Source organism: Rhagoletis pomonella, unplaced genomic scaffold (assembly GCF_013731165.1).
Source record: "Rhagoletis pomonella isolate Grant_MI unplaced genomic scaffold, Rhpom_1.0 Rhpom_scaffold_00001, whole genome shotgun sequence".
NCBI classification, from domain to species: domain Eukaryota; kingdom Metazoa; phylum Arthropoda; class Insecta; order Diptera; family Tephritidae; genus Rhagoletis; species Rhagoletis pomonella.
This window is the reverse complement of record NW_023458555.1, coordinates 116,209,536-116,222,854: the sequence shown is the minus strand read 5'-3', so window position 1 is coordinate 116,222,854 and position 13,319 is coordinate 116,209,536. Positions and strand designations below refer to the sequence as shown.

The window sequence follows — 13,319 nt, the reverse complement described above, 5'->3', positions numbered from 1 at the left end:
AAAAAAAGTTATAGCCGCTTTTGTGGGTAAAGGACTGAGACACGTAGAATGTATTTAATAGATTTAAATTTAAGTTGCTCTTGTTACCGACCAATGACATGCGAAATAGTACAAATTATTACCTGCTCCTGACATTATTTTATGTTACTTACCGGAATTCGGACTAGAGTCTATAAAAAGGGCTATATCTATCAATATTTTTTTGTGAAGGATGGGTTCAAGTGATATTTAAGGTGTACTTTTAATAAACATTAAATAAAGGTAAACGTTTTCTGCAGGAAAAAACAATCTTTTTTTTAAATAAAATCAAAACTTCTAAAGTCACAAACATATGTGGTTTTATCGGAAGTTCACAAATGTAACGTGGCAACTTAGCTCGTTTTCACATGTTTCGGTCCAAAATTGTAAAATTTTTGTCCATGACGCGCCACAATTTTTGTACAGGTGGGTCAATGCGCGCTGGGTTTGGGTCCCGCCACGTTAAAACCCCGCCCAATGAAAAAATGTAAAAAGCCTCGGATGGGACTCCCTTTTTCTGATGATGACAACGGCAAACGTATAAAGGACTATGATTTAAGGGTATGCACCTGGAATATCCGGACCCTTAATGGGGAAGGTGCCTCTGCCCGGCTGGTTGATGTCCTCGGGAAGACAAAGGCTGACATCACCGTTATCCAAGATATGCGATGGTTGGGGCAAGGAAACGTAAGCGTGAAGCCTTGCGACGTCTACTATAGTTGCCACGTAAAGGAGCGCAAATTCGGTGTTGGATTCGTGGTAGGAGAGAGACTCCGTCGCTGAGTACTGGCGTTCACCCCGGAGGACGAACGTCCAGCCACAATCCCCATCAAAGCTAGATTCTTCAACATCTCGCTCATCTGCGCCCATGCCCCGACGGAAGAGAAGGATGAGGCGTCCAAGGATCTCTTCTATGAGCGCTTGCAACGTGCATATCAGCGCTGCCCCCGACATGATGTCAAAATCGTACTTGGCGATTTAAATGCCAAGGTGGGCAAGGAAGGGATCTTTGGCGCCACTGTGGGAAAATTCAGCCTCCACGACGAAACGGCCGATAACGGACTGAGGCTGATCGACTTCACCGGGGCCCGAAACATGGTAATATGTAGTAATAGGTTTCAGCATAAGAACATCCACCAAGCTACATACCTGTCTCCAGATCGAAAAAATAGAAACTAAATCGATCATGTTGTGATAGACGAAAGGCATGCTTCAATCGTTTTAGACGTACATACACTCCGAGGGCCAAACATCGACTCGGACCATTATCTTGTTGTAGCCAAGATACGCACCCGCCTCTGTGCAGCAAAAAATGTGCGACCAACAATGCAAGAAAAGCTTAACGTCGAAAAGCTGCAATCACAACAGACGGCCAATTTATTCGCCACTCGACTCACACACCTGCTCTCTGAGAGCACTCTTCAACAATTCGACATACACGAGCAGTGGAACCACATTTCCCGATCATTAAGTACCGCCGCCGAAGAAGTAGTTGGATTTCAGCGAGCCCGAAAGAACAACAGGTACGATGAGGAATGTCAAGAAGCCGCAGAGAAAAAGATGCCGTCTACAGGGCCACGCTGCGATAGGGCGCAACGCGAGCCATGTGGGACCGTTATAGGGAACTGAAGAAGGAAGCGAGACGTATTTGCCGCAATAAGAAAAGAGAGAGCCGAAATACGTGAGTGCGAAGAGCTTGAGATGCTGGCCGACAGGAAGAACGCCCGAAAATTCTACCAGAGGGTTAGGCGACTTACGGAAGGCTTCAAGACCGGGGCGCACTCCTGTAAGAACAACAATGGCGACTTAGTGACCGATGTCCAGAATATACTTAAATTGTGGAAGGAACACTTTTACAGCAGCGCTGAAAGTAGTGGAGAAGACGAACCCCAGTCCCCAGGCGATGATGATGGAGTAGCTGTACCACCGCCTGACTATGATGAGGTACGATTACGCGGCTGAAAAACAACAAAGCTGCTGGAGCTGACGGCCTACCAGTCGAGCTAATCAAGTGCGGCGGCAAGGAGCTGATGAGGTGCATGCAGATGGTCAGATGAACGCATGCCCGACGCCTGCAATTTAAGTGTGCTCTGCCCAATCCACAAGAAAGGCGACCCCGCCATACGCGCCAACTACCGCGGAACCAGCCTTCTAAGCATAGGTTATAAGGTCTTATCGAGTGTATTGTGCGAAAGACTGAAGCCCACCGTTAAAGAGTGATTGGACCTTATCAGTGTGGCTTTTGGGCCTGGAAAGTCTACCATAGATCAGGTATTCACAATACGCCAAATCTTGGAAAAGACCCGCGAGAATAGGATCGACACACACCATCTATTTGTCGATTTCAAAGCCGCTTTCGACAGCACGAAGAGAATTTGCCTTTGTTCCGCGTATCCCCGCGAAACTAATACGGCTGTGTAAAATGACGTCGAGCAATACCACCAGGTCCGTGAGAATAGGGAAGGACCTCTCCGAGCCGTTTGATACCAAACGAGGTTTCAGACAAGGGGACTCCCTTTCGTGTGACTTCTTTAATGTGATGTTGTAGAAGATAATAAGAGCCGCAGAACTGAACCGCTCAGGCACAATTCTTTACAAGAGCGTACAATTGCTGGCGTATGCCGATGACATCGATATTATCGGTAAAAACAAGGGTTACGTCTGTTCTGCCTTCTCGGGATTGGATAGAGAAGCAAAGCGAATGGGTCTGGTGGTGAACGAGGACAAAACGAAGTATCTCTGTCATCACACAAACAGTCAGAGCATACGCGTCTTGGCACCCACGTCACAGTTGACAGTTACAAGTTTGAAAAAGTAGACGACTTCGTTTATTTGGGAACCAGCATTAACACCAATAATAATGTCAGCCTTGAAATCCCACGGAGAATCACTCTTGCCAACAAGTGCTACTTTGGCCTGAGTAGGCAATTGGGAAGTAAAGTCCTCTCTCGTCGTACTAAGATCACACTCTATAAGTCACTCCTGTGCTGGTGTATGGCGCGAAGGCATAGATAATGAAAGCATCTGATGAGGCGGCTCTTGGAGTTTTCGAGAGAAAAATTCTGCGAAAGATTTACGGACCTTTACGTATTGGTGATGGCGAATATCGTAGACGATGTAACGATGAGCTGTATGAGCTTTACATCGATATGGACATAGTGCAGCGAATTACAATTCAGCGGCTCCGCTGGCTTGGCCATGGCGTTCGAATGGACAGAAACGCTCTAAAAATATTCAACGCGAGCCGCGATGCTGATAACAGGGGAAGAGGAATGCCTCCTATGCGTTGGAAAGACCAGGTGGAGAAGGACTTGGCTTCACTTGGCATTTCCAATTTGCGTCAGGTAGCCAGAAGAGAAATGACTGGCGTGCTGTTTTGGACTCGGCCAAAATCGCTTAGGCGGTTACAGCGCCAATAAAGAAGAAGAAGAGTACCACTTAAATAGTTACAAAAAATTAACAATTGAAAAAAAATAAATTTTGGATTTAAAGTGGCCGTAAAAATAAGAGCACTTTAATATTTGGACATGTTTTGAGAAGAGTACCACTTAAATAGTTATAAAAAATTAACAATTGAAAAAAAAATAAATTTTGGATTTAAAGTTGCCGTAAAAATAAGAGCACTTTAATATTTGGACATGTTTTGATTTACTTTGCTTTTGTTGGTTTAATGTTCGTAAATTTGTTATAAGAAATATGCATATGCAGTTCATTCTATAAAACAAATATCATATATGTAAATAAAACGTTCAAACTTTTAAAAATTTAGGTAAATTCAACAAAATTTCCAATTAAAAAAAAATTAGGTTTGGCAGTTTTATGGCTCGTTCAATTTTGGCAAGTTTTAAGTGGCTACAAATTACCGTGGGTTTTGCGCTTTTTCTATTGCGTGTGTAAAAAAAATCTAAAAAATCCACGATAATTTCAACCCAATTAAAAATCAACGGTAATTTGTAACCACTTCAAATTTGCATTTTATAATACCGAAATTGAACGGGCTACAAAACCAACCCAACTTTTTTATAAGTTGGAAATTTTCTTGAATTTACCTAAATTTTGAAAAAGTTTGAAAATTTTATTTACATATATGATATTTGTTGTAGAACGAACTACATATGTACATTTTTTTATAAAAAATTTATGAGAATTAAACCAACAAAAGAAAAGTAAGTCAAAACATGTCCAAATATTTAAAGTGCTCTTATTTTTTACGGCCACTGTTAGGGTGGTTATACAGACCAAGACCAAGTCTTGCGCTAATAGCCTCATATGTCCCACACATTAGCGCACACAAGGGCTGGGTTTTGGGGTTCAAACCCCCCCTAAAGCTAATAACCTCAAATACAAACTGTATCTTAAAGCTAAGAATCCAGCTCTCAAGGAAATTATAAGAAATATTTATTATAATTTCTGTTGCTTGAAAAAGCGCTTTGCTTTTGCTGTAAATTTTCATGAGGAAATGAATATACGAGCATTTTTTTCTTGAGAGCTGCAAACTGATTTAAGAAATTTTGGTAGAAGAAAATTTCTTTTCCATTTCTCGTCCGTCGTTTTATATGAATTTTTCGTTTTTCTTGAGAGTTCAGTTAATTTTTTCGGTATTCGAAATATTAAAAAAAATTAGAAATCGTGAAAAATCACCATCTCTATCGAAAGACAGAAACCAGAAATCGAAAAAAGGATCATAAAAGTGCAAAAATTCATGGAATCAATAAAATTTTTTCTTAGGTACTTTTGAAAGTTGAGCGCATCTTGAGTTTATAGCACTTTTTATTAAACAAGTAGTTTTTAAGGAAAGAACACAACGGACTTCAATTCTTATATTCAAATTTAGGGGTACCGTTAATTTCATCATGATCCAATCATCGGATCTCTAAACCAAATTACGGGACGAACCTTGAGGTACCATCTTTCTACAAAAAAATGATTATTGAAATCGGTTCACGTGGTCCAAAGTTACGTATTCCGGCGAATTGATAACCTCCCCTTTTTTAAAGTCGGTTAAAAGTGTTTGAGTTCTGTTAATCTTATGTAAATAAAGTGCAGTTTATGAATTTTAAAACGTTTATTTATTTGTATATACTGTACATAAAACTTGCATAAATACATTTTAAAGAGCGTATTATCTGAAGAAAATTTTCAGTATTTTCCGGTGATATATCTGCAGAAAAATAAAACCCCCCCTAAAATATATTCCTGGGTGCGCCCCTGGTCCCGCATTTCTTCCCCAATCGACCGCAAAAATATTAACATATTTAAGTGTTCGGGTGAGAGAGGGTTCTTCAACTGGGTTGCTATAAGTCCAGCATGTGAAAATAGTCCCTCACATGGGACTGACGTTGCCATAACTTGCAAAAATTTTTGGGCAATTGGAAAAAGCATAGGAAAATCATTTTTCAACGCCTGTAAGGTGCTAAAGGGTTTTTGTTTATTGACTGTGGCTAATGTTTTGATCTAAATATGACCATATGCCTCCTTCGTCCGATGTTTGAAGCTGAGCGTTACTTTCCACAGATTCATTACTTTGGGTTTGACTGGTTATTAATAAGTCACTTATTCAAAGTTTAAAAAACAGAAATACATATTATAAAGGAAAGTCGAGATTTTTTGTACGCGGTAATCTCGAAAACTACTGAACGGATTTTGACGGAATTTTCTCTGATATACTCTGTATCGAAAGCAGAGGGACCTTTTTTTACTTAGAATTTTGATAGGGCTGCCACCTCTCTAAAAAAACTATAAGATCCGCACCGTTCGTTGGATTACAAAAAATGTGGTGTCAAATGAAATCGAATGGTCTCTAGAAAAGCACGAATGTCTTAGTTTTTGAATAGATTTGCCACCTGCTACGAAAATTACTACATTCAATCCTAATTAGCGTAGGCATCAGTTTTTCACCATCACTGTTAAATGAAAAGACTTATGGCCTTTGAAAATTAAAAAATGTATGAAAACGTCAATTTATAAAGCTCTTTAAACCTACTTTATTTTTTATGAATAATGCCATTAGCCTCTAGGTGTGTAATAATGTATTATTTTTCTGAGTAGGGTTGCCACCTGTTTAAAAACTATAAGATCTTCACCGTTCGTTGGATAAAAATATCAGATACCAAAATGAAAGTGCATGGCCTTCGTATGTACAACAAGATTAATTTTTTTGAGTAGGGTTGGCACTTATTTAAAATGACTATCTTATCCTTACGTAGTATAAAGCAAAGCCAAGATTTTTTGACCACGCTAATCCCGAAAGCTACTGAACGGATTTGAATGAGATTTTGTTTTATATATTCTGTATCGCTTAGCATTTCTAGTGTTGCCATCTGTCTAAAATTTTATAAGATCCGTGCGTTGAATTACAAAATGTGAGATGTCAAATGTAAGCACTTGGCCTCTAGATTTTCAATAATTTTTTATTTTTTGAGTAGGGTTGCCACGTTATTAAAAGTGATAACATCCTCACCGTTCGTTGGACTAAAAAATGAGATACCAAGTGAAAGGATATGGTCTCCGTATGTGCAAAAAGCATTAATTTTTGTGAGTGGTGTTGCCACCTATTTAAAAATAACCACAATTTTTACTAATTAGGTACATACAATTTTCACAGTTCATTCAATTAAAAAAAAACAATTGAAATGATATGATCTTCAGATGTGCAATGCTTTAATACTTTTTAGTGGGGCTGCCACCTATTTCAAAATTACAACCTTGCATATAATACGTGAAGGCATTTTTTATTTGTTGCCCAGTTCATTCATCAAAAAAAAATTACGTCTCAGAGGAAAGGGCTCGGCGTTCAGATGTGTGATAAGGTTTTATATTTTCGAAGAGGGTTGCCACCTGTACGAAAAATTATAAGACGTGGCTGTTCGTTGGACTAAATAGTGAGTCGTTAAATGAGAGGACTCGACATCCAGATGTGCAATAAGGTTTTATTTTTTTGAACAGAGTTGCCGGCTGTTTACAAAAATGGAAGAATAGAAGATGTGAAATGAAAGAACTTGGCCATTAGGTGTGCAATAAGGCTTCATTTTTTAATAGGGTTGCCACCTGTTGCGTATATGTACTTACTTATGTACACATTCAGCGCGTGGCAAAGCCTCGGGCATACGAGGCCGTCTAGTTTATGGTAAATAACTATTTGTCTAATGTACCAATAAAAGCAGCAGACCGCGAGCAATAGATTGAGTTTTCGAAGGCATCCTTCTTGTACCTTGGATCAAGTATTGTTGCCACACCGTAAATAACCACCGCATCCAAACTTGCGTACCGTTTTTGGACCTCGAGCAACAGGACGTCCTTTGCTATTTTGCCTAAAGCTGTAGTCGGTTCCATGGTCATTGTTGCCTATAAAATACAGCCATATTCATCATTAATCACTTTGTTCATCTATTGGTAAATGTCTACAACGTCTGCTACGTCATCTTAAAAGTACAAAATGACTCTAAAACATGTTGCTAATTATTTCTTTAACCTTTTTTAATCCTGCAACTAATGAAATGCACTTGCTTATGTTTACATTTTTTCACCGCGGAGTTCACTACTAATTTCATGCAAAGGTTTAGGAATATCCGTTACTTCTTTAAGAGTGTCCACTTCTTCAGCAGTGACCATATTAGGCGTGAGGGCCCTCGTGTTCTTATCCATTTGTAGCTGGAGAATTACTTGTGCAATACATGTAGACAACGTTATAAAACGTTCCAGCATTTTAAAACAAGAGTTCCACCTTATTCTCACTTCTTGAATAAGTTTTAAGTGTGACTGACCGTTGCATTTTTGGTAAACTCTCAACTTCTTCGCAGCCACCTCGCTCGTTCGAAAAAACTTTACTATTTTCTTTACCTTTTTTGAAAGATCCTTTAGCGTGCCTCCTTCCGTTTCGTTTTCATCATCGTCGATAACATCGTCATTGTTATTTTGAATGATCGCTTGACCATTATTATTGATAGTATGACCAAAACAGGTTACAGGTTGTTTCGACTCCCCAAATTCTTGTTTCACTGCGTCTTTGATATTGGTTCCTCCGTCAGTGACATATGCCATTATCTTATCATCGCTGAGGCCCCAGTCATTAACTATTTAACGAATTTTTTTTTAAGGTTTGCTATGTCTTTTTTAAAATCAGCTGGAAAAGCCCCAAGCTCCACACAAACCATATCGTTTCTGTTAAAATTTATAAAAAAAAACAATGTTCGAGCTCTTAACAATTGGAAAAGTAAATTCAGCCCAGATATCTACTGTAGCATCAAAATAGCTGGAATCTTCAATAATGTGGATAAGTTTGGAAAGATAACACCGGCACACAAAAAAAAAATTTGTGTGATGTGCATTTGACCGGACACAATTATGGTTATTTATTTCGATCCGCAATTTGAAGTCAGTGTGGCCAATATACCTCCTATATTTCGAGAAAATTAAAAAAAAAAAAAACGTAAAAAATAGCGACAATCGGCAATAAAAATGGGGTTTTGAAGTTTTCTCGAAATCTAAAAGGTATATTGGCCAAACTGACTTCAAATTCTGATTCTGCGGGTCGAAATACATAACCATAGGTAGGTCTGGTCAAATGCACATCACACTAATTTTTTTTTTTGGGGTGCAAGTGTAATTGAAAGACCTGCCTGCTGATATGTATATCGTATATATAATATAAACATACATACTACTTTGAGTTAATACTTAAACATTTATCGAAGTTCCGATTGTTCAATTTGCCTGTCTATTTTTAATTCATTCAATGCATCGAAAATATCGATTTTCATATACGGTACATGAATTTATTTTTATAAATGGGATTTGCAACTATTTAAATCAATAAATATATTTCACTTTGAGTTAATACTTAATTGTTCCATTTTCTTGTATGTTTTTAATTCAGGCGATGCATCGAAAATATCAATTTCTATATACTATATATCGATGCATTAGATCGGCAAAAAGTCAATGTATTTTTTTGACTTGCATCCCTAAGTCAAACGTGCGTTATCTAGAGTGATGCCAAATTTACTCAGAAAGAAGAAAGTTGCATAGTTGTTTTTTTGCATGTGAAGACGAAATTCGATTTTTTTTTGGAAAAGTTCGATTTTATCCGAATTTTAGCACCACAAAGTTCGATTTCAAAAATTCGCCATTTTGGAGCGAAAATTCGATTGAAATTCGGTCTCGAAGCTTCGAATATCGAATTTACCCATCCCTAATCGAGTACAATGGGTGCAATCTAGACAGCGGAAAAGCTGGAGTATTTTCATTGGAAAAGCGTAGTTGTAAAAATGCCGTTAGTGAATCGAGATACGGTTTTATTATAGACCAGTACTCATTTTCATTGACCGATGGGGGTTACTTTTGTTTTTTTTTTTGTTTGCCTGCCAAACGTGGCAGAGAAATTTCTACTCCTAGATCGGCTGTAATCAAACGAGATTTTTTAATTTACACCGTAGTGACTCTTTCTGCATTCTTGCGATCATACCAAAATATTTTCAAGATGTTGGCCAGCGGCGATGAGAACGTAAAGTATAGAGAAGGACCGAAAACTGTGAATGCCACATTATGCGAGCCAACTGAACAAGCGAAGCGCATTTTAAGAACCGCCTATATTGGGAATACTTAACAGCGAAAGGAAAATACAAAGCAGAATAGAAGAATATTAACAGAGCTAGATCTCACGAGAGCGTTTGGACTGTTAATTAAATATGAATATTGATGAGTTTTGTGATATTTTGGGAAAATTTTCCAATGGAAAATCCAAAAGTGTTAGATTTTTTGTGACAATAATTGTTTTAGTAAGAAAATTAAATTTTTGTACAAGTACAATTTTTTGATAAAAAAATCCTCTTTTCCGGTGATTTCTACAAATACCTTGAAAATAAATCGAAAATGTTATATAGCATTTTTTCTATTTTTCTAATATTTTGTTAGATTTTCAATTATAAAACTTTATTGGTGTTAGATTTTTTTGTAAATAGATTTTTAGGAAAATCCTTTTCGGTGACTTGTACAAACAACGCTAAAATAAATCGAAAATATTATATAGCATTTTCAATTTTTGTGATATTTTCAAGTGAAACAAGTAAGAAAGTCTAAGTTCGGGTGGAGCCGAACATTAAATACCCGGCGCAAGTATTAAATATATGTTTTTCACCTTTCCGAAAGCTACCGCTAGATGGTAAGCCGGGGTGTATCAATTATGAGTAAATAAGCAACCTTACATTTCGAAATATTGCACTTTCAAGCATTTCTGAAATTTACCGTTACATGAAAACGGCCGTAATTTTAGTCCAATTTCAATAATTTTCAACGTTTTGCTTTTATGTGGCAAGCACAATAATCGTACTGTGTTTGGTACAAATTGGTAAAAATTTTACCGAGATACATATATGTGATCATAAGTGGGCGGTGCCCCGCCCATTTTCCAAAAATTTATCATAAACGTATTTCTTGGTAAATAATTGTTGCAAGCATCAGTTTTGAGTAAATTAGCTTTAATATTTATTGATTTATCCAAGATTTCGTATATCTCCAAATTACCGTTATATGGGAGGTAGGCGTGGTTATTGTCCGATTTTAAAAATTTTCGGCCAACAACTGTGCCGAGTTTGGAAGAAATTGGTGCAGCGGTTACCAAGATATACACATGTAACCATAAGTGGGCGTGGCTACGCCCATTTTCCAAAAATTTATAATATTATTATTTTTCGTCTAAAAATTATTGTAAATATCAATTTTGAGTGAATAATCTTCAGTAGCTACTAAAATATCGCAGATTTGGTATTTCCGAAAATTACCGTTATATGGGAAGTGGGCGTGGTTACGGTCCGATTTCGCCCATTTTCAATACCAACCTACCGTGGATTAACGGAAACCTACATACCAAATTTCGTTCAGATATCTCAGTTTTTGCTCGAGTTATCGTGTACACGGACGGACGGACGGACAGACATGGCTTAATCGATTTCTCTATTCATTCTGAGCATTTATGTATACATTGTGCACAAGTGCGGTCGGGTATAAAAATGTATCGGTACTGGGTTAATAAAAAAACCAAGCAGAAACGATGTAAGCATTTTTTCCAAATTTTCGATATTTATGGAAATAACTAAGTTTTTAAACCTTTTGGACTTAAAATTTTTTGAAAAAAAAAAACAAAAAACTGTGAAAAGAATTATTTTCTATTTTCTTTGTAGAGATCTCCCTAAACTAAGTCGAAAGTCTGTATGAATTTTTTCCGTATTTTCGAAATTTATGGAAATAATTCAATTCAATTGTTAATTATTTTCGACTTGGAAAGTTTTTTTAAAATAATAATAAAAATATAAAAGCGTCGGATTCTCCCTGCAATTAGTAAAGATCTCGCTAATCTAAGCCGAAACTATTTAAGAAATCTTTCAATATTTTAAATATTTATGGAAATAATTCAGTTTTCAAATATTTTCTAATAAAGACGTGTAAGTTGCCATTGGATGGGTGGCAGCTTCGCTACTCATGTGCATATTTGTCCCCCACGTTGTCATTCACATATCTAATTAATAAATAAACCTAAATTTATAAGGTACATATTTGTAAACTTCATTTCATTGATATTACCTATTTCTGCTACCAAATTGTTCATGCATCCAAAAAGACAAACAAATGAAAATGTAAGTGTGTATGCATTTGTGGCAACGCTGCGACAACACATAAAATGCAACTCTGCTCAATCCAATTTGACAGCGGCATATTCTTACTCTTTCTTTCTGTTCCGGCTTCGAGGAGATAAAACAGGCATGTGATTTTTACAATTATCTTGATTTTGTAGATTTAAGTTAAAATAAATATTAACTTAGTTTCCCTATACATAACTGGTGTTCCTTCTGCATTGAGCGACTGGGATGCCATAACTGGTGACCCCGAATCTGAACACAACGACACAAGGCGGATTCCTCCCGATTAAAATATTGGTTCGAACATCCGAGAAACGTGGGCGAACTTGCATCATGGGAACCAACGACGGAAATTCAGGCGACACCACCTCCGAAAATAGCACCTGCACCGACGATAGCGCTGATATTAGTAGTTTCGCCGCCCGAGTCCAAGTGCCACTACTGAATGGTTTCTCGCTACAGAGCATCGAGTCATGGTTCACCCGCTTGGAAGCGTTTTTCTCCATAAACAATTTCGGCAAAATGAACCAGAACCAACGGGACAACGCTAAGTTTAATATCGCAGTAATGTACATGGATGAGCGCCTGCACGAACAAACCCTCGATATCGTACGAAATCCTCCAGTAAAGGATAAGTACGCCACCCTTCGCACCGCAGTTTTAAGCAAATTTTCGATCTCGCCAATCGCACGCCTGGAGCAACTCACTTCGGGGATTCAGCTTGGTGACAACAAACCTAGTCACATGTTGTCCCAGTTACAAAGAACCGGAGTCACTACGGACAAGAAACTCATAAAAGATTTTTGGCTGCAAAAGCTACCTGTCTCAGCGCGCGCCGTAATCACTGGAATCGACAAAGGTAACCCTGAGATGACACTGGAACAACTGGCGTCAATAGCTGGTGAAATCATCGACGTTGTCCGGGTCAATTCAGTAGAGGCTGTTAGCGCCGGCTCCTCTACACGGCCCCTCCAACAAAGCTCGGCACACGCGGATTCCAATGCTTCCATTGAAAGCAGAATCGAGCGTATTGAACGAGCACTCGCACGCATTGAGAAAAAGAGCAATAAAAGCCATCAACGAGCACGGTCTCCAAGTCGCCAAAACAGCCCTCTACGTTCCTCTGCGAACTCGCAACAAATGTGTTGGTATCACAAGATATTCGGAACCAAGGCGCAAAAATGCAATTATCCTTGCAACTTTAAGGAACAAAAAAACTAATCTCGACGGCGACTTCTGCAGCTAATGCCGTCGTTTCAAACCAAACAGGCTGCACCATGTCTAATTTTACAAGTTCACGGCCAAACACCCACAGAGTTTTTATCAACGATCACCGTTCCAAACTTCGTTTTTTAATTGATACAGGTGCAGACGTTTCAATTGTAAATGCTGCAGCTGTTAAACGACCAGTACTGGCACAAACTACACCTCAATTATATGCCGCAAACAATACGAAAATAGAAACGTTTGGTGTCATACGATTAACCCTCGACCTAGGACTTTGAAGACCCTTCAAGTGGACTTTTGTCGCTGCTGACACAAAGCACAATATAATAGGCGCAGACTTTCTGAGTAAGTACAACATATTAATTGATATGCATAACACCACTATCATCGATGGGCAGACGAAATTGGCAAGCCGAGCTATATGCGCTGTCGGTGTGCAGC

At 38.2% G+C, this 13,319-nt stretch overlaps 2 protein-coding genes across 2 annotated transcripts in view; one reads left to right on the top strand and one right to left on the bottom strand.

Annotated features, from left to right (window-relative positions):
* The window catches only part of LOC118735542 (cadherin-86C-like), a 403,126-nt gene extending 395,068 nt beyond the window's left edge, over positions 1-8,058 (bottom strand). The window contains exons 1-2 of the mRNA XM_036465349.1: positions 7,858-8,058; positions 7,535-7,668 (exon numbers count right to left, since the gene is read on the bottom strand). Coding sequence (XP_036321242.1) covers positions 7,535-7,668; positions 7,858-8,058 — 335 coding nt within the window. The remainder of the gene's footprint in view (positions 1-7,534; positions 7,669-7,857) is intronic.
* Positions 8,059-11,984: 3,926 nt separating this feature from the next.
* LOC118735533 lies at positions 11,985-12,872 on the top strand. Its single transcript, XM_036465338.1, has one exon. The coding sequence runs from the start codon at positions 11,985-11,987 to the stop codon at positions 12,870-12,872; it is 888 nt and encodes a 295-aa protein (XP_036321231.1).
* Positions 12,873-13,319: the final 447 nt, after the last annotated feature.